General features: G+C 47.2%; 2 protein-coding genes across 5 annotated transcripts in view; one reads left to right on the top strand and one right to left on the bottom strand.

Annotated features, from left to right (window-relative positions):
- Positions 1-1,107: 1,107 nt before the first annotated feature.
- Positions 1,108-17,394, bottom strand: PXMP4 (peroxisomal membrane protein 4). 4 transcript variants are annotated; one of them, XM_080831528.1, is made up of 4 exons: positions 17,166-17,354; positions 10,659-10,721; positions 8,306-8,504; positions 1,108-3,908 (listed from the first exon to the last, which is right to left on the bottom strand). In XM_080831528.1, the coding sequence occupies exons 1-4, from the start codon at positions 17,276-17,278 to the stop codon at positions 3,645-3,647; spliced, it is 639 nt and encodes a 212-aa protein (XP_080687654.1). In that variant the 5' UTR covers positions 17,279-17,354; the 3' UTR covers positions 1,108-3,644. The 4 variants fall into 4 exon arrangements, with proteins under 4 accessions (XP_080687654.1, XP_080687655.1, XP_080687657.1 ...); XM_080831529.1 differs by lacking the exon at positions 17,166-17,354 and adding an exon at positions 13,589-13,782; XM_080831530.1 differs by lacking the exon at positions 1,108-3,908 and adding an exon at positions 7,925-8,166 and having other exon boundaries at positions 17,166-17,394.
- Positions 17,395-20,434: 3,040 nt separating this feature from the next.
- ZNF341 (zinc finger protein 341) overlaps positions 20,435-21,005 on the top strand; it is a gene marked incomplete at its 5' end in the record, with an annotated part of 47,909 nt that continues 47,338 nt past the window's right edge. The window contains 1 exon segment of the mRNA XM_080831535.1: positions 20,435-20,453. Coding sequence (XP_080687661.1) covers positions 20,435-20,453 — 19 coding nt within the window.

Raw genomic sequence — 21,005 nt, 5'->3', positions numbered from 1 at the left:
CCACGTAGGGTGTACAGATTACTTAAAAATAAAATCTTTAGGGGCCCAATTGGGTGGCACAGTTGGTTAGGCGCCCAGCTCTTGATTTCAGCTGGGGTTGTGATCTCAGAGGTGTGGGATGGAGCCGCATGTTGGGCTCTACACTCAGCGGGGAGTCTACTTGAGATTTTCTCTCTCCTTCTTTCTCTGAAATAAATCTTAAAAAAGATGAAATCAAATATTTAAGGGCGTGTGGGTGACTCAGTTGGTTAAGCATCCAACTCTTGACCTCAGGGTTGTGAGTTCAAGCCCCTGTTGGGCTCCATGCTGAGCATGGAGCCTACTTAAGGGGAAAAAAATTAAAAATAAAATAAAATCCTCTAAAAATGTTTCTCATAAGACAAAGATAGGTGGCTATGCACAGATTATCTGGGAAAGGCTATACTAGAAAGTGCTAACAGTGAGTGCCTCTGGCAAAAGAGGGGGTTTGGGGGTGAAGCTTGGGTGCAGGAAGGAGCCCAACTTTTCCTTGTGATACACCTTTTGTACCATGTAAGTTCTGTACTATGAGCATGGACTATTGATGGAAAATTATTTTTTATAGTCTTGCAGATCAGAAGACTTCGTAGGAATGTGGCCAGTGCTTAATAAACATGTAAATCATTGTACTATTTCAGGAACTAGCACTTACAGAGGGCCTACTGTGTTCCAAGGGCCCTTTGGCAATGCCCGTTTTACAGATCTTAGGAAATGGAAGCTCAGCTAGGAGGGAGCCAACGGGGGACTCCTCCCAGGTCTGCTGGAAGCCAGAGCTCTGCTCCTCAGCAAGGACCACACAGCCTCGCTCCCTGGAGTGAGCAGTTGGAGGAACCAGATGCTCTGGCAGGATCCGGAGAGATGCCATCTGTGAGGGAAACCTATTCTTAGAGAGCAGAGACAGTCGGTGGTGCAGCCGGCCAGCCCCCCGCAGCAGTGGGGGGATGCTGGGCAGGCAGGGAGCCAAGGCTCTACCTTCAGCTGGGGGGGTAGGAGAGGCTAAGAGCAGGGGTTACTCAGTTCTTAGGACCACATTTCCTCCTCCATTTGGATGCTATATTAGACATAACAGCAAACATTCACGGAGTGCTTACTTTAGTCTCATCATGTTGTTTAATCCTCCAGATCATGCTGTGAGGCAAGTGAAATTAGCATGCCTCTCTTACAGATGAAGAAACAGAGGTACAGAACGGTGAAGTCCCTTGCCCGAGCAAACAGGGCCGAGCCCCGGCACTCTTCCTCCGAATTCTCTGTCCAAACCTCCACTGGCTTTCAGCTTGCTGCACCAGAGGCCAGTTTTAGTTTGGGTTTCCTCAACAGCAGAGCCCGAGACAAGGATTTCAGTGCAAGTGGTTCATCTGGGAAGTGATCCTATGTTAGGGATGGAGGAGACAGGGAAGGGCAGGGGTGGGGTCAGTTATCAAGCAAGTGATCATTGTGGGCAGCCAGAGTTCGGTCCGACTGGGGATCTCTAGGAGCCACTGCGGAGTGTCCACCTTGGAGAGTGATCGCCCGTGTTAATCCTCCAGACCTGCTGTGGGTGGCAGAGCAGGTGCCAGTGGCAAACGAGAGCCCTCAGGCAGAAAGACACAGGGGTGGCCGTTGGAAGAGTTGGCTGGTGTGCAGTGAAGTGCAAAGTTGGAGGGAACCGGGTGGAGTCCCTCCAGCATCTGCTTGCTGATGGCCTCCCCCTTCCTCCTCCTGACCTCGGGATCTCATTCAGCCTCCACACAGGGAATGCAGGGACCTTCCAGATCACCTCCAAGTGTGTAGTACGTCAGGACTGAGAGCACTGCTGTCAGAAGCAGGCCTAATCCCACCACGATTACTTAACAGCTCTGTGACTCGGCTTCCTCCTCCTTTGTAACAAGACGGAGGCTGGCTGCGCATGATTCCCTACTACCTTGTTACTCGAGGTTCGACTCCGTCCAGCAGCACCAACGGCAGCACCTGGAAGCCTGTGAGAAAGGCAGACTCTCTGGCCCCACCCCAAACTCACTGAGTCTGAATCTGCATTTTAATAAGATCACCATGACTCCTGTGCACATCTCTACTAGTAATTTCTAAAAAGAGACTGGAGTATTCCTACTAGACCAAGGGTCTCACATTGGAGGCTCATGGACATCTTCCTGGAGAGCTGGTTTGGTTTGTCCAGCACCAGTGATTTTAAAAATCGGACTGGCACGTAAATCTCCAGTTCCCCAGGTTACCATCACTCCCAAGTGCACAACGTTTTCATTTACACCCCTTGCCAGACCCCTCTGGGCATTTGAGTTTGCATGATGTTCTGGACCCCATCCTAGAACTAGTTAACATTTGCATAGCATAGCTTAGGTTTCTAAATTTAACATAAGGCACTGAAAAAACAACAACAACAACAACACGGGTATTGAACTCAGACAGCTCTGGGTTCAAACCCTGATTTGGCTATCATACTGGTTGTATTATCTTGATTATCTTGGGCAAGTGATTTCCCCACTCTGATCCTCAGTGTCCACATCTGTGAAATGAGGATCAAAATACACACCTGCAAGGTCATTGTATGGGTTAATAATAATACATGCAAAGCACCCGGGAGGAAGTAGGAGCTCACTAATGGAAATAGGAGCTCACTAATGGAAGTAATTAGTAGTAATAGCAGCTCTTATATTTCTACAAATCCAATGTGTGTATTATGATTATCCTCATTTTACAAGAAACTGAGGCTCCGAGAGGTTAAGAGACCTTCCCCAAGCTTACACAGTGGTGGAGCGGGGACTCAAACCCATGTCCCCTAGCTCTGTATCTGCACTGTCCACTAGAATTTTCTGCAAGCATAGAAGTGTTCCATATCTCCTTTAACCAATATTGTAGCCACGAGCCATATGCGGCTACTGAGCACTTGAAATATGGCTGGTCCCCATTGGGACACACTCTAAGTATACACCCCATACCTGATTCTGGTGACCTAGTATAAGAACGAGGAATAGAAAATATCTCATTAATTTTTATACTAATTTTCATAGTTAAAATGATAATATTTTAGAAATACTGGGTTAAAATATATAATTAAGATTAATCTCACCTGCTTCTTCCTACTTTTTTCACGTGGCTACTAAGACAAATTTCAATTACATATGCGAATCACATTGTGCTTCCATTGGACAGTGGAATTCTAGAGCTTCTCCACTAGAGCAACACCTGAGCCCAGGAATTCAATTTTTTCTGAAAACATATTTGCTGCCTCCCCCCACCTCCCCAGCAAGGAGTCCTGGTACACAGAATGGTCAAAGACCATAACCTACCAGGAAGAGACTTCAGGGCCCTCCTCTGGGCTCGCTGACCCCTGACGCCCAAAGCGGGGGGGGGGGGGTCGGGGGGGGGGGGATGTTCCCTGGTCTCACATTAGCCAGCAGCACAGCTGGAATCATGTCTGAGACCCTGCAGCCCAATTCACCACTCGTTCCACCAATGCAGAGGACCTAACGGGACTTGGAAATCAGTGCTTTTGCTTCGGCAAATGGAACCCTGGGACAATACAAGTTGGAGTCTGAGAACCATGATCTTGAGAAGGCAGGATCCTTTAGGGGAATTCGCCGATGGAGCCGATCTCGGCTGTGGACGCCCCCATCAGCACCTCGGGGGCCCCATTACTTCGAGGGGAGGCTCTTGTTGTAGAGGAGGAAGTCTGAGATGTCATGCCAGACATTGCTGTCCTGGTACAGGTAGGTCATGGAGGACTGCAGGGAAGGCTGCAGAGTGGTCTGGTGGTACTCAAAGAGCCACAGCACCAGCCCCCACAGCAGCCCGGTGAACAGCGGGAATGGGTCCCACCTGGGCTCAGGAATGTAGCCCTTCTCCACGCCCAGGCGGCACAGGGCAAACAGGGCTCGTGAGAGCAGGTACATGTTGATCTGCAGGGAGGGAATGACAGGGGATTACGGGAGAGACCAGAGTGGGGGGGGGTGGTTTCCCAGCCACTGGGACCCTTCAGCCCACCCCTGCGTCCTGGGGCACCTACTGCACATGGGATCGGGGTTTTTCTTTCTTTCTTTCTCTTTCTTTCTTTCTTTAATTTACTTTAGTAATCTCTACACCCCACGTGGAGCTTGAACCCATGACCCCAAGTTTAAGAGACTCATGCTCTTCCAACTGAGCCAGCCTGGGTCAGTGTTTTTCAAAGCTAGTGTGCAAGATGATTTGAAGTGGTATGGAGTAGGTATTTTAAAGATTTTATTTATTTATTTATTTATTGGGGGGAGTTGGAGAGGCAGAGGAAGAAGGAGAGAGAGAATCTTAAGCTGCCTCCATGCTCAGTGCAGAGCATGACATAGCGTTCAATCTCAAGACCCTGAGATCATGACCTGAGCTGAAATCAAGAGTTGGAGGCTTGGGGTGCCTGGTTGGCTCAGTGGGTTAAGCCTCTGCCTTTGGCTCAGGTCATGATCTCAGGGTCCTGGGATCGAGCCCTGCATCGAGCCCCACATGGGGCTCTCTGCTCAGCAGGGAGCCTGCTCCCTGCCCCCCCCCAGCCCCCACTTGCCTCTCTGCCCACTTGTGATCTCTGTCAAATAAATAAATAAAATCTTAAAATTAAAAAAAAAAAAGAGTTGGGGGCTTTGAACAAGCCACCCCAGTGCCCCTGTAGCAGGTATTTTAATGTTGCTATTCTTTGCTGTAATTTATCATTCTTGTTCACTAACATTTTTAGAAAATGAATTTATTTACATGGCTCAAAACTGAAAGGTATAACCTGACACCAAAACTCACAACCCACATAAAAAAAAAATCGGTAAACCGGATCTCATCAAAATTTAAAACAGGTTGTGAAAGCCCATATGAAGAGGCTGAAAAGAAAAGCTACAGCTAGGAGAAAATATTTACAAACATGTGTCTGACAAAAATTTGTATCTGGGATATATATATATATATATATATATATATATATATATACACATATATATATTTAAAGATTTTATTTATTTATTTGACAGAGAGATCACAAGTAGGCAGAGAGGCAGGCAGAGAGAGGGGGAGAAGCAGGCTCCCTGCCAAGCAGAGAGCCCGATGCGGGACTCGATCCCAGGACCCTAGGATCATGACCTGAGCCGAAGACAGAGGCTTAACCCACTGAGCCACCCAGGTGCTCTGGGATATATATATATTTTAAAAACTCTCAAAACTCAATGGTTAAAAAAAAGAAACAATCCAACTAGAAAATAAGCAAAAGATGCGAACAGATGTTTCACCGAACTGGTTCTACAGATGGAAAATAAGCACATGTAAAGATGTTCAACATCATCAGCTGTTAGGGAAATGCAAATTAAAACCACAATGGAAGCACTGCACACCTATCAAATGGCTGGTTAAAAACATGATAAACCGGGGCGCCTGGGTGGCTCAGTGGGTTAATGATGACCTGCCTTCAGCTCCGGTCATGATCTCAGGGTCCTGGGATCAAGCCCCGCATCAGGCTCTCTGCTCAGCGGGGAGCCCGCTTCCCCACCCCCACCGCCTGCCTCTCTGCCTTCTTGTGATCTCTTTCTCTGCCAAATAAGTAAATAAAATCTTAAAAAAAAAGTGATAAACCAAATGCTGGCTAGGATGTGGAGAAAATGGATCACTTGTATATTCCTGATGAGAATGTAAAATCATATAGTCACTCTGGAAAACAGACTGGCAGTTTCTTAAAAAATTAAACACGCATGGGGGTGTCTGGCTGGCTCAGTCGATTAAGCATCCAACTCTCGGTTTCAGTTCAGGTCATGATCAGGTCGAGCCCTGCATGGGTCTCCGAGCTCAGCATGGAGTCTGCTTGAGATTCTCTCCCTCTTCCTCTTCCTCTCCCTCCTCCTCTGCCCCTCCCCAACTGGTGCTTTCTTTGAGCTCTTTCTCGCTCTCTCTCTCAAATGAATAAATAAATAAAATCTTTAAAAAAAAAATAAACATGGATGGGGTACCTGGCTGGCTCAGTAGGTGGAACATGCAACTCTTGATCTGGGGGTTCTGAGTTTGAGTCTCACACTGGCTACAGAGATTATGAAATACTTAAAAATAAAAATCTTAAAAAAACTTAAACATGCATGTATCATATGACCCAGCAATTGGACTCTTGGGCATTTATTCCGGAGTAATGAAAACCTATGGTCACCCAAAAACTTGTACAAGAATATTCTTATCTTGGGGCGCCTGGGTGGCTCAGTGGGTTAAAGCCTCTGCCTTTGGCTCAAGTCATGATCCCAGGGTCCTGGGATCGAGCCCCGCATCGGGCTCTCTGCTCGGCAGGGAGCCTGCTTCCCTCTCTCTCTCTCTATCTCTACCTGCCTCTCTGCCTACTTGTGGTCTCTGTCAAATGAATAAATAAAATCTTTAAAAAAAAAAAAAAGAATATTCTTATCTGTATTTCTAATAGCCAAGAGCTGGAAACAACCCAGATGTTTGTCAGTGGGTGGATGTTTAAACAAAGTGTGGGGCATCCATGCCCTGGCATGAACTATCGATATACACACAACTTGGATGAATTTCTAGGGAATTATGCTGCGTGAAAAAGCCAAACACCAAAGGTTATACAATGCAATGACTCTAGTTACATAACATTTTTTTTTTTTTTTAGATTTTATTTATTTATTTGACAGACAGAGATCACAAGTAGGCAGAGAGGCAGGCAGAGAGAGAGAAGGTGAAGCAGGCTCCCCGCTGAGCAGAGAGCCCGATGCGGGGCTCGATCCCAGGACCCTGGGATCATGACCGGAGCCGAAGGCAGAGGCTTTAACCCACTGAGCCACCCAGGCGCCCCTAACATTTTTGATATAACAAAATTTTAGAAATGGAGGTCAGGGTAGTTGTTACCAGAGGTCAGGGAAAGGAAGGGAGGGAGAAGGAGATGGTATGACCAGGATTCCTAGCCCCTAGAAGTTCATAGACCAGTGACATTTCTAACCAAATAAAAAAAAAAAAAAAAACAAAAAACAACCCCCCCCCCCAAAAAACCCTCGGGAAAATTTCTCAAAATTCAAAATGTTCACATCTATAGATTCCATAGTTCTGTGGTAAGGGAATTTCAGATGGATTGACACATATCCAAACAAAGATGTAGACTAATGTGTGTGTGTCCTGGCAAAAGACTACAGACCCCCTAAGCGTCCACCCAGAGGAGACTGGGGAAATCAAGGCCAGTCGATTCACACAATAGAGAGCTCTACTGGTGTTAAAAAGAATAATGGACTGACAAGAAAGTTTTCCTAAATACATCATTCTGTGAAGAAAGAGTGTGGTGTGATCTCATTGGTGAAAAACTCCTGGTGTGTACAGATACAAGCACAGATAATTTTTGAAGGGGCACACAAGACACAGTTAAAGTGGGAGGTCTGGGTGGCTCAGTGGGTTAAACCTCTGCCTTCAGCTCAGGTTATGATCTCAGGGTCCTGGGATCAAGGCCATGTGGGGCTTCTTGCTCAGCAAGGAGTCTGCTTCTTTCTCTCCCTCTGCCCCTAGGTTCATGCTTTCTCTTTCAAATAAATAAAATCTTAAAGAAAAAAAAAGGCTTAAAAAAAAAAAAGGACACAGTTAAAGTATTCCTGGACAGTGGTTTGACAATTGGAGGGGGACAGGAGCTTTCTTTTCAATTTATTTTCTAATTTTATTATGATACACCCCAAGCACCTAGAAGTGCCCCAGACATACAGAGGGTGCTTAGTCTGTACTTTTTAAAAGATTTTATTTATTTATTTGACAGACAGAGATCACAAGTAGGCAGAGAGGCAGGCAGAGAGAGAGGAGGAAGCAGGCTCCTCGCTGAGCAGAGAGCCTGATGCGGGACTCGATCCCAGGACCCTGGGATCATGATCTGAGCCGAAGGTGGAGGCTTTAACCCACTGAGCCACCCAGGCACCCCTGCATTTTTAAAATGTGAAAATAAACCACGATTTTTATAATTTGAAAATATTTAATAAATTGGAGGGAGGCAAAGGGAGGGGCTACCAACTTTTCATGTCACCCAAGAAGGACTTTAAAACAACAACTAGGGGGCGCCTGGATGGCTCAGTTGTTAAACTTCTGCCTTCGGCTCAGGTCATGGTCCTAGGATCGAGTCCTGCACCGGGCTCCATGCTCAGTAGGGAGTCTACTTCTCCCTCTCTCTCCCCAGTGTTCCCCTGCTTGTGCTCTCTCCCTCTGTCAAATAAATAAATAAAATCTTAAAAAAAAAAAAAGCTCATCTTCTTTGACCACCACCCCGAATTCTAAACCCGGACCACAATCTTCCTGTCCCAGCCTCTGTGCCCTGAGCCCTATCCTGGGGAAGGGTCTTTACCTGGCTGTTGATGTTACTGTTAGCTCCAAACACCAGCAAGCCCCCGATGAAGGCGGCCAGGAACGAGTGCACCTGGTAGGTCTCGCCCTGCACGTGGGCCTGCAGGGCGCAGAGGCCCTTATAGGTGAACACAAAGCAGGCCAGGTTCCAGGAGTGGGTGTACGTGGCTTGCAGAATGGCCCGCAGCTTCTCCCGGAGGCTGCACAAACACAGGGACCCCTAGTGAGTGTGGGCCCAACTGCTTTGAGGGCATTCTCCCCTGGGCATGCAAACCTGAGCCAGCAGGTGGCCCAGGCTCATTCAGCCCCAGGCCTCTAGCTTCCATGTCCTCAGCCTTGACTACAGGTCACTTCCTCAGAGAGCCTAGCCTGACCGCCCTGTCTCCTTTACCTTCACAGCTCTTCTACCAGCTGACATTGATAGGCTTAATCACCTCCCACTCCAACCCCACCCCAGTGGAAGCTACCAGAGGATGGTGTCTACACCTGGCTTGTTGATCCCCAGGGCCCAGAACAGGGCCTGGCAACTAGTAGGTGCTCAGTAAATTACTTTTTGGCATAAGCATGTGAAGACATGAAAGAGGGAGTAAGGGAGAGCCTACTATGTACTGGAACGGGGGATAGGATTCTGAGGAAAAAAGCTTCCTGCCTTCATAAAGTATATGATGTAATGGCAGAGACAAACATAAATTATCACAAAGCAAAGGTCAAACTTTCACCCTGACTATAGATGATTCTGGGATCCAAAGGATGAGGAGTCAATGAGATGGAGAGGGGAGAGGGGTTGCATCCTAGGCAGAGGGATCAGCATGTGCAAAGGTCCGGAGGAGAGACAGAGAGTGGGGAGTAAAGGAACAGAGAGAAACCAAGGCCTGAGCAGAGAATGTGGTGGGGGGGGAAGAATGTGAGGAGAGGTGGGGACGTGCAGTTTTGTCTTTATCCTGAGAAAAGTGCACATTTAAGTTGGGCAAGCATTCTATTTATCCTTTAAAATTAAGTCACTAGGGGGCAGTGAGAGAACACAGGGAGAAGGGCAGCGCGTACCCTGGGAGGTCAATTCAAGGATCCTGCAATCAAGTGCTCTCACGGCTAGATTAGGGCCTTTAAGTGGGTCTACTGGAACCTGTGGAAATCTGCCGGGTGAGTGGGGACAGCCAGGAGTCGGCTGGTTCTCGTCTCAAAGGAACATGAGCCCGGTGTTGCCAGTTCTCTTATTTTTTAACCTTTTTTTTTTTTTTTGAGTAAACGCTATGACCAACATGGGGCTCAAACTCATGACACCAAGATCAGGTCCCATGCTTTACTGACTGAATCAGCCAGGTGCCTCTAGTGTTGCCAGTTCTAATGCAAGAAAGGTGGATTTCCCTGTTAACTGTTGGTGCTAATCCTGCCTTCAAAATGTTTCTAGGGACACCTGGGTGGCTCAGCCGGTTAAGCTTGTGCCTTCGGCTCAGGTCATGATCACGGGGTCCTGGGATCCAGCCCTGGGTCAGGCTCGTTACTCAGTGGGGAGTCTGCTTCTCCCTCTCCCTCTGCCCCTCCCCCTGCTTGTGCTCACACTCTCTCAAATAATTAAAATCTAAAAAATAAAATAAAAGGAGCAATCCTAAATAAAAATACGAAAAGAGAAAATCTTGTGAGCTGGAATTAGCCAAGAGGCTGTCCACGTGCGCTTCTTCTAAGCGCAAAGTGAGGCTACAGACGTTAAAAACGAAGCCACGGAGAGTGGTTTCTGAGAAGTGTCCTGAGGGGAAAGCTACGGCAGATGGAGGAGGACCGGAGATGTTTGAGGGAGTCAAGGAGCTCACGGACAGTTCTCCCAAGGAAGTGCTCCTCATGTGGCTGGTATGCATTGCCAACAGGGAAATAAAGGTGGGGTGAAGAGGAAGGGGCGCGCCTGGAGGGGGCGGTGGAGCCACACATGGCGTGGCCCGTGGCCCGGAGTCCCATGTGCCGGGAGCACTCCAAGGGGCCGGAAGGGAGGAAGGTGGGCATGCAGCGGCGCCCAGGCAGCAGAGGGACTTTTTTTTTTTTTTAAGTTTTTATTTTAATACAGTGAACAGACACTGTTATATTAGTTTCCGGTGTATCATACTGTGATTCAACAACTCCGTGCATCGGCCAGCGCTCAACACTAGTTGGAGAGAGCCTTTGAAGGAAGGAGGCTAGTCTTCTCCGGAGGACAGTGGGAGCTCGGGGAGTTTTTGAGTAGGACTAATAGGATCAGAGTTGTACTTGAGGAGGTGGTGGGCGGGGGGCGGCTCGACCTGACTAGGAAGCTAGTGCAAGGGTCCTGGCACTGAAGGCTGACTGTACTCTCCCCCAGTCTGGGGGTGTGTGGAGGGGGTGGGTACCTGCCACTCCGGAAGAGAAAGGTCATGACCAGCGCGTGAGGGGCCCGGATTTTGGCTCCGTAGCTGTTGAAATGAAAGGAAACAGTTACTATGGACGGCATCACTGCCTCACAGTTTCTTTCCCGGCTCTCTGATGCCTTGTCCCCGCCCCCCCCATCCCCTACCCCCTTCAGCCCTAATCCTAACGTCACCCTGGAAGGGGAGATAATGCTGGCTTTCAAGTTGGATCTGGGTTCAAATCCCAGCTCTGACACCTTCTTGGTAGTGGGCCTCGGGCCTGCTATTTAACTTCTCTGAGCCTCGGTTTGCCTAACAGCCAAAGGGGATGTCAGGCTAGAGGGTGGTTATAATTTCAATGAAAGGGGACGATTGTGTGTCAAAGGCCTCCACCGGCCCCGCCCAGTTGGCAGTGTAGAGTTGCTCCTTCAGGGACTCCTCAGCCTTCAAGTCTCAGGGGCGCCTCTGTGGAGGCTTCTTACCCACCAGACCAGGTGACGGCAAGGCAATATTTTCACGACCACAGAGCTCCAAGCTTCTCTGCAGCGTATTACAGTCCTGCGTTAATGACTCAATTACTCGTAGTTTCTTTCTATTCTGATTAGTTCTTTCCTCCCCTAGAGGGTAGGCGTTGTCAGGGACTGTGTTTGATGTGTCCTCTGCAGAGCCCCCAGCACCTTGCATGGTACTTGACATATAATAATGTGCTCCATACAGGATTGCTGACTGATTCTGGAGCAGCCGTTAATTATTTGTGAGGGAAGGTAATTTCTGGAAGGTTCTACCTTTAGCTTGGTCTATCTTAAAGTTAATAAATTCCCTACAACAGTTGCTGAGTAACCTCGTACTTCCTTCTACCTACTCAAAATGTACCTCTTTCCAACAATGATACACAAGAGGACCTCGGCTTTGTAAAAATGGATTTAAAAAAAACTGGAAGGAAATATGCCACAATTGTTTATTAGCAATGTTCCCTGAGCCAGAGGAATATGGGAATTTACTTTTGTCTTTTTTTTTTTTTAACTTCTCCATATTTCCAAAATGATCTGTAATGGTTAAACATTGCTTTTAAAATTAAAATAATTGAGGGGTCCCTGGGTGGCTTCAGTCAGTTGAACATTTGACTCTTGATTCCAGTTCAGGTCATGATCTCAGGGTGGTGAGACTGAGCCCCACACTCAGTGCACTCAGAAAGGAGTCTGCTTGAGATTCTCTCTGTCCCTCTTCCTCTGCCCCTCCCCATTGGGTACTCTCCCTCTCTCTCTAAAATAAATAATTAAATCTTTTTAAAAAACTAAAATAATTGAAATAAACTTTTTTTTTTTTAAGTAGGCCCCATGCCTAAGGTGGGACTTGAACTCATAACCTTGAGATCAACAGTCCCAAATGAGCTACCAACGGAGCCAGGCAGGTGTCCCAGAACAGACATTTTAAGTGTTACAGAAATGCCTCTTTTTAAGACTCAAACTTCTTCCCCTGATTCTCCTTTTACCTCCTCATTTGAACAACTGGGGATTACGTGAGCATGTATACATTCTCCTTCATTGTTTTTTGTTGGTTTTTTAAAGATTTTATCCTTAAATAATCACACCCAATGTGGAGCTCGAATTCAGAACCCCAACATCAAGTTGCATGGCTCCACTGACTGAGCCAGCCAGGCGCCCCCATTGTTTTAACTATACTCAAGTGGGTAATGGAAAGGAAATCCTGTAATATTTGGTGCCAAAGCCCTGCCACTTTTTGCTGTGTGAACTTGGATAAATCACTTAACCTCTCTGAGCCTCCCTTCTCCCTCCAGCAAAAAGTATTCTCCGTTTCAGAGTTGCTTCTAGCAGTTAAGGACATAGCACATGTCAAAGTTCTAGTTCAACCAACACTAGTGTCTCCTCCTTTTTTCTTCTTTACAGGACTCCCTCTGGCCCCACCAAGTTCTCCAGCTCTAGGTCCTGATCTTGCCAAGCTACAAGGTCTAAAAATCCTTGATGGCCTCCGGACACAATGACCAGGAGCTATGTATTGTTGTCATATGGGTATCTGTGACTATTCATCACAGGCTTGTTAGTAACCGCAAAAGACCAGAAGCAAACCCATGTCCACTCACAGGGGACTTTCGGATGAATAAATAATGGTCCCACCACTGAGTGGAATGCTACACAGATGTGAGAGACTGACACAGCTCTATGTGCACTGCAGGACATATTAGAACGAGATGTATAAAATGTCAAATTGTGTAAAATGAGGTAATTCATCCATAAACCTAAATTATTTCAAAATAAAATTTGTCTTAAAGGTGTGGGGAAAAATACACGTATCTGCTTGTATATGCAGACAATATTTCTGGAGGGAGACATAAGAGACTGGACACAGGTGTCACCTCCAGGGAGGGGGACTCAGTGACAGAGGAATGGAGTGGGCAGGACTTCATAGCATCTGACTTTTTATTTTTTTAAAGTAGGCTTCTTTCCCATTGTGGGGCTTGAACTCAGAACCCCGAGATCAAGAATCACATGCTCCACTGACTGAGCCAGCCATGTGTCCCAAAGCATCTAATTTTTTATGCCTTTTCTGAATGTTACCTAATTTTTTAAATTAATTAATTTATTTTAATAAACATATAATGTATTTTTATCCCCAGGGGTACAGGTCTGTGAATCGCCAGGTTTACACATTTCACAGCACTCATCATAGCACATACCCTCCCCAATGTCCATATCCCCCCCCACCCTCTCCCGTCCCCCCTCCCCCCAGCAACCCTCAGTCTGTTTTTTGAGTTTGAGTCTTTTATGGTTTGTCTCCCTCCCAATCCCATCTCCTTTCATTTTTTCTTTTCCTAACCCCCCCAACCCCCCCCATTGCATCTCCATTTCCTCATATCAGGGAGATCATACGATAGTTGTCTTTCTCTGATTGACTTATTTCACTAAGCAGAATACCCTCTAGTTCCATCCACGTCGTCGCAAATGGCAAGATTTCGTTTCTTTTGATGGCTGCGTAGTATTCCAGTGTGTATATATACCACATCTTCTTTATCCATTCATCTGTTGATGGACATCTAGGTTCTTTCCATAGTTTGGCTATTGTGGACATTGCTGCTATAAACATTCGGGTGCATGGCCCCTTTGGAGCACCACGTTTGTATCTTTGAATGTTACCTAATTTTTTGAAGAAGATTTTATTTATTTATTCGAAAGAGAGAGAGTGAGAGAGAACATGAGCTGGGGGAGAGGCAGATGGAGAGGGAGAGGCAGACTTCCCCGCTGAGCAGGGAGCCTGATGCGGGGTTGGATCCCAGGACACTGGGATCATGATCTGACCTGAAGGCAGACACTCAACCAACTGAGCCACCCAGGCGTCTCTGAATGTTACCTAATTTTTTTTTTTTAAGATTTTATTTTCAGGGGCGCCTGAGTGGCTTAGTCGGTCAAGCATCTGCCTTTGGCTCAGGTCATGGTCTCAGGGTTCTGGGATGGAGCCTCACATCGTGCTTCCTGCTTAGCGGGGAGCCTGCTTCTCCTTTTCCCCACCCACCTCTCTCCCATGCCCACCCACCACCCCCTCCCCGGCTCATGCTCTCTTTCTCTCTCAATAAATAAAATCTTAAAAAAAATTTTTTTTTTATTTTTAAGTAATCTCTCCACCCAACATAGATGAGTCAGCCTGGAGATCAGGAGTCACATGCTCCACTGAGTCAGCCAGGCGCCCCGAATGTTACCTAATTTTTTAAAATACAAATTAAAGGGGCTCCTGGGTAGCTCAGTGGGTTAAGTGTCGTCTTAGGTCATGATCCCAGGGTCCTGAGATCAAACCTGTATCAGCCTCTCTGCTCAGTGGGGAGTCTGCGTCTCCCTCTCCCTCTGCCTACTGCTGTGCCTACTTGTGCTCTCCCTGTCAAATAAAAAAATAAAATCTTTAGTAAAATGCAAATCAAATTTGTTAATGTTAGTATGCTGAAGCCAGAATTCTTATTGCTGAATTGCTTATCTTGTCCCCTACCTAGCAGTGGGCAGGAACCCCATCCTGGCCCCAGCAAGCTGTCTCCCTCCCCTCCTCCAAAGTTATGTCTCTTCCCCTGAACAAAGAGGCCCTCAGCCTCCTCCAGCTCTCCAGAGTGAAAAGAGTCCTTCCTTATACCCCAGACACAAGTGGAATAGTGTCCCCAACTCTGTACATCTGCCAGGCCCCATTCCCAGAGCCCTGAAACTCAGGTGGGAGCCAGCTGATACTATTCACAGGATTACTCTATGCCCTGAAAAAAGGGACGTGCATGGGGTGCCTGGGTGGCTCAGTCTGTTAAGCATCTGCCTGCAGGTCAGGTCATGATCCCAGCATCCTGGGATCGAGCCCCACATCAGGCTCCCTGCTCAGGGAAGCCCACTTGTCCCTCTCCCTCTGCTTTTCCCCCTGCTTGTACTCCCTCTGTCCAATAAATAAATAAAGTAAAATTTTAAAAAAGGGATGTGCAAGGTTTAAAAGGATTTCAAGGACATAATGACAGGTGCAATGTGATGTCTGGGAGGTGTCTAGTCTCAGCAAACTAACATTTAGGGAGAACATTTAGGGGGTAGCTAGGACAATTTCACTATTAACTGGACAGTAGTCAACATTATAGGATTATTAATATATTAAGTATAATCATGATAATTTAGCCATACAGGAAAATGCCCTTACTTTTAGAGATGCATACTTATATAGTTAGGAGTGGAAATCAGTGAGTTCAACTTTACAAAGCTCCTATGACTTAGTTGTCCAAGTCTGCCTCCCTGAATGGATGGCCTCTCTGCACAAATAGCATATTCTTTTCCACCTCCAGGCCTTTGTTCAAACATTCCCTCTGCTTGGGTTGCCCTTCTACTTCTGGCAAATTACAACTTGCTCTTCAAAACAACACAATCACCTCCTCTGTAAAGCATGCCTGGTACTGCCACAGTACTTTAAAGACTGATCTCACTAGGACCCTGGACTCTAGGTCCTTACAGATGGTCATGGTGTCTTAGCACTGAACTGTCACAGGATCACTGCCTTAGAGCACTCCATTTGGGTGAGGCTGTTTCCATTTTACAGAGGATGAAACTGAGGCCAGAAGAGATGAAGGCACCCAGCTTTGAAACGAAGGAACTGGGCCTGAAAAGGGCCTCACTTTAGCAAGTGACTACCTTGGCTGGGAGGGTCCCGTAAGGACAACTGGGCTGAGAGTAGGTGTACAAAGCTAGCACTGGGCAATAACCACTGGCGGCTACTATATGACTCATTTTCATCTCTGTTTTGTCCTGAGAATACCTTGGCAAAGGGCCACTGATGTTATCCCACCTTAGTCACAGTTAAGCATGGCTGATAAAATCTTCAGGCCCAGTTGGAACCAATCCTACTGACTCTGGGTTCTCACGGTAGCCGAGAGCCTGGCATTGGAGTAAGGGGCCCCAGTATGATGTAAGTATTATTACCAGCCCCATTTTATAGAAAGTGAGGGTCAGAGAGGCTAATTGACTTGCTCATGATCACACAGGTAGGGGCACCTGGGTGGCTCAATCAGTTAAGTGTCTGCCTTCAGCTCAGGTCATGATCTCAGGGTCCTGGGATTGAGTCCTACAGTGCGCTCCCTGCTCAGCGGGGAGCCTGCTTCTCCCTCTCCCTCTGCTTGTGCGCTTTCTGTCAAATACATAAATCTTAAAACAAAACACTACACAGGTAGGTGGCACCAAGATTGGGACAGAGGTAGTCCAGGGGCACTCTCACCGCCATGGCATGCTCCACTAACCAGCATGTCAACTCCAAGAGGACAGGTCTTCAGGTCTTTGTACAGTTTGCTCTGTTGCATCACTAGTTCTGGCACATTAGGCTCTCAATAAAAGATAGCTGTCATGCATGAGTAACTGCAGGGACCTCCCCTGCAGTTAACAGCCAGGTGAAATGACCCCAAGACCTACTTTCCAGCAGATCGGATGGCCAGGATATAATCAATTTGCCCAGCAAATATCTGCACCATCTTTTACAGTCGTTGCAAAAGGCTTATGCCCCAGGAGTCTTCTGGGCCGGATGGGGACTTAGAGCTAGAGTCATACAGATGAGTAGTGAGAAGTGGGATGTGAGCCCACAGGCAGCTTAATGGTGGGAGCATACACACAATGTGCCACTGGCCTGCTAGAGGCCAGTGGCCACTTCTCATCGTACAGATGGGACTGTTAAAGCCAAACAGACCCAAGGTCACAAAGCAGGGGGGTAGGGGCAGCCCAAACGAGGGGATACAGGGACTGGAGTGGGAGGTCGTCAGGGCATGTGCACCAGGTTGCAAAGCACGGAGGACCCAGAACCAGCTTAATGGGAGCCCCAGCTCAGAAGGTGCATGGAACCCCAAATCCCCAGCGCCCACTGTGCAGATAGTGCACACCGAGGTCTAGAGACACACCAGGGCTGCTCAATGACACACAGAATGGCAACGGGCCCCGAACCCGCTTCTCCAACCTGAGCAGGACCCATCCCTCAGCCCCGGCCCAGCCCAACGGCCCCACTCACACTGCCCCGTTCCGGAAGCCCTTAAGCATGGCCAACGCAGCGTGGTAGCGGCGCTGGCGCAACAGTGCGTTGACCGCATGGAGCAGAGCTCTCATCTGCGGCGGGACCGCCATAGTGCGAGAGGCGCGCGGGATGGGGGCGAGCCGCAGAACCAGCACTGACAGCCCGGGTTCCGGCGGCACAGCAGGCTGCTCTGGACAGAGCAGCCGGGTCTTTGGGCTCATAGGCTGCGTCTGCTGTCACTCTCGTGGGAAGCGCCAATCAAATGGCTCACTCGTCTCACACGGGGAACGAGCGGTCTGACTGGAAGAGTGGGAGAGCTTGTAACCAATCACAACGGGCTCCGCCCGCCTAGCTCCAAGGAACGCCAGAATTGCACACCTGGGTTTGTCCAACCCGGTAGCCTGTTTGCTTCGTGCTTGGCAGGAGATATGTCACCCGAACGCTTGAAAGGAGGTTTTCTGAAAGAGGAGCCACCCTCCCTAGAATCGAGAGGGTGACACTGGGAGGAGCCAGGTCTCATCTCTACCCAAGACTGTCCCGATTGGGTAACAGTGGTCCTAGCAAACTTCTTCGGGCATAAATCACATGACATCTCAAGGGCTCCCATTTATTCTTCGAATCCAAACTACTCCCCCCGGTCCACAAGAAAGACTATCATCTGGCCCCTGCCTCTTTCTCTGACCTCATATCCTGTCACTTGCCCTCTCACTCCTCTCCAGTCCAAATGGCCTGCTTGCCGTTCCTTGAGTATGCCAAGAAGGCTCCTGTCTCAGCGCTTTTGCACCTAATATTTTCCTGACTGGTATTCATTATCAGCATGGCGGGCTCCTTTTTAGTCTTCAGGTTTCAGATCAAATGCCACCTCTTCAGAGAGGGTTTCCTAGATGTCCCATCTAAAGTAGCACTGATGCTTTCTATTTCCTTCATACAACTTTTCACTTTTTGAAATTATTTGTTTGCTTCATGTCCACCGTCCATTGCCCCTACCAGGCTGTAAATTCCAAGACCGTAGAAACTTGGTCTGTCTTGTTTTCTGCTGTAATCCCAGCACTTAGCACATGGTGGGTGTCCAACATATGTTTGTTGAAGTAGTACAGTTTGGGGTTGACATCTCCCAGAGTACTGGTGGGTGGAATTTATGTGTGTCACTGTGTGGAGTTGTCATTGGATAACAGCTACATGTTGAGTGGTGGCTGTGGTTTGTGAGGGTATCCCTAGTACTCGGGCCATGTTATATTTATCTGGGGTATTATTGCCTGGGTCAGTATCAGATGATGGTGTCAGAGGTCAGTGAAGGAAGATTTATACTTGGCCTATTTTAGCACTGAAACTAGATTCTCTTTCTTTCCTTTCCTTTCCTTCTCCCTTTCTTCCTTTTCAGTAATAGTGGACTGGCTTATTCAGGTAATCCTTCCTCTGAAAATAGTGGCCATGTTACATTAAAATATAAAAATATTCTCTGAAGAACACTGAAAGGTTTGTAGTTGACTGTCTTCTCCTTGTGTCTTCATATAGTCTTCTCTGTACATACTTGGGTCCACATTTCCTCTTCTTTTTTAGGGCCCCAGTCATACTAGATAGAACCCACTTATATAACCTCATTTAGTCTTAAATACTTCTTTTAAAGGCCCAATATCCGAATACAGTCACATTCTGAGGTACTAGGGGTTAGAATGTCAACATATGAATTCTGGGGGGACACAATTCAGCCCATAGAACCACCATGTTTTGCTGTCTCCTACCAATGCCAATGAACAAGATGTCAGGGCCCAGCTATGCGTGTCCTCACTTTCTTTCCCCTGCAGCTGGGAATCTGGTTTAAGCTGCTCATGAGTTCTCTCCCCATGGAGAAGTTAACATTTCTGGGGTGGCTGGAGCACTCATTGTGGAGGGGGACACTGGAAGTTTCCCAAACTTTCCTTCCTCCCTGCTTGGCTCCATGCCTAGAATTACCATGTTAGGTATACCAGGAGTCTCTAAGCTGTCTAAGGAAATAGGACCTAGGACTGACAGATTTGGGTAGATGAAGAGATGGAGGTGAGGAGCAGAGAGTTCAGAGCAGGGGTCAGCCCGAATGGGGAGCCTGTTGGAGATGGGTTCTACATCCCTGAAAACTCATTCAGCTGCTCTGTCAGTCAAGTGGTCAATTAACAAACATTTCTCAGGTTACTCTGTGTCAGGCTCTGAGTTCCAACCGGAAGGGTGAAGTACCTCGGGTGCTCGAGAGCTCCTATTGAGGGGGGTGGAAGGAAGGGGGATTTCCAAGAAAAGTATCACGTGACAGCAGTAGTACCACGTACTGTGAGAAACAGGAACAGCAAGGGAGAGAGGGATCCTCTCCAGCAGATCAAGGAAAGATTTTAGAGGAGGCACAAAGGCAAGCTTGTGGTGTTCCAGTGAGGGTGGAAGAACAGCATTTCGGCAAGACAGAGCAAAATTTGTGAAGGCCTGAAGAAGAAATAAAAATCAAGTATGTGCCTGTACATCTAGATATATGGAAATATATGGTAAACTACCAAGACTTGTGTTAGTGGAAACTTTTACTGTCCAGTGCCGCCTCCCATCACCCTCAGAACTAAACCTCAACCCTCACAATGGCCTTGTCTGTTTCTCCATCCTCATCCTCCTGTACCCATACCTCACTTATTATCCTCAGTTGTTCCTTTACAATCCTTGGTCTTCTTTCATTTAGACCTCAGGGTCTTTGCACTTGCCTAAGATGATACAACCAAAGAGTTCCACATGTTTCCTTCCTCCATATGACTCCATTTCAATTCTCAAGTCCACCTCCTCAGAGAGGCCTTCCCTCACCACCCTGTCTAAAGTAGCTTCCTTTCCTGCAGAGGAAAAAAATATATATAGTCTCAGAATATTTCTGGTTTTTTTTTCTTGTTTACAGTCCATCTTGCCTGCAGAACTATGACTCCATGAAAGCAAGGATTTTTGTCTTTATGTTCATGGCCATGTCCCCAGCATCTAGAACAATGTCTAACACAATATGTATGTAATAAATATTTTATTTATTTTCTTATGATTTTAAAAATTTATTTGAGAGAGAGAGAATGAGTGGGGAGAGAGACAGAGAGGGAGAAGCATGCTCTCCACTGAGCAGGGAGCCTGATGTGGGGCTCAATCCCAGGACCCTGGGATCATGACCTGAGCCAAAGGCAGACGCTGAATCAACTGAGCCACCCAGGTGCTACTGTAGTAAATTTTTAAATTTTTAAATTTAAAAAATTTTAAATTACAGTTAACCCTTGCACAACATGGGTTTCAACTATGCAGGTGAATTTTTTTACAGTACAGCGCTACAAATGTATTTTCCCTTCTTTTTTAAAAAGATTTATTTTATTTATGGGGCACCTGGGTGGCTCAGTTTTAAGTGTCTACCTTCAGCTCAGGTCATGATCCCAGGGTCCTGGGAACAAGGCCTGAATCAGGCTCCCTGCTCAGTGGGAAGCCTGCTTCTCCCTCTCCCACTCCCCCTGTTTGTGTTCCCTCTCTCAATGTGTCTCTTTCTCTCAAATAAATAAATAAAATCTTTTTAAAATTTTGGTTTATTTATTAGAGAGAGAGAGAGCGCATGGGAGAGCCAAGCAGGGGGAGGAGGGCATGGGGAGAGGGCAGAGTTGGAGGGAAAGAGATAATCCCAAACAGATTTCTCCGCTGAGTACCAAGCCTGACTAAGGGCTAATCTCACAACTCTGAGACCGCAACCCAGCTGAAACCGAGAGTCGGAAGTTTAACCTACTGAGCCACCCAAGTGTCCCCTCTCTTTTCTAAAGATTTTATTTTTAACTAATCTCTACACCCTATGTGGTGCTCAAAGTCACAACC

This window comes from Martes martes (genome assembly GCF_963455335.1).
Source record: "Martes martes genome assembly, contig: scaffold_134, whole genome shotgun sequence".
Lineage (NCBI taxonomy): Eukaryota > Metazoa > Chordata > Mammalia > Carnivora > Mustelidae > Martes > Martes martes.
This window is presented reverse-complemented; position numbering and strand designations above follow the sequence as displayed.

What these genes read in the sequence shown, in the direction of transcription:
- PXMP4 (XM_080831528.1), bottom strand. Translation starts at nt 17,278, where the DNA reads ATGGCGGTCCCGCCGCAGATGAGAGCTCTGCTCCATGCGGTCAACGCA. An exon ending in TTTCTCTTCCGGAGTGGCAG is followed by an intron (nt 8,505 to 10,658) that starts GTACCCACCCCC and finishes GTGTTTGTGCAG; the next exon opens with CCTCCGGGAGAAGCTGCGGG. An exon ending in ACAGTAACATCAACAGCCAG is followed by an intron (nt 3,909 to 8,305) that starts GTAAAGACCCTT and finishes CCCTCCCTGCAG; the next exon opens with ATCAACATGTACCTGCTCTC.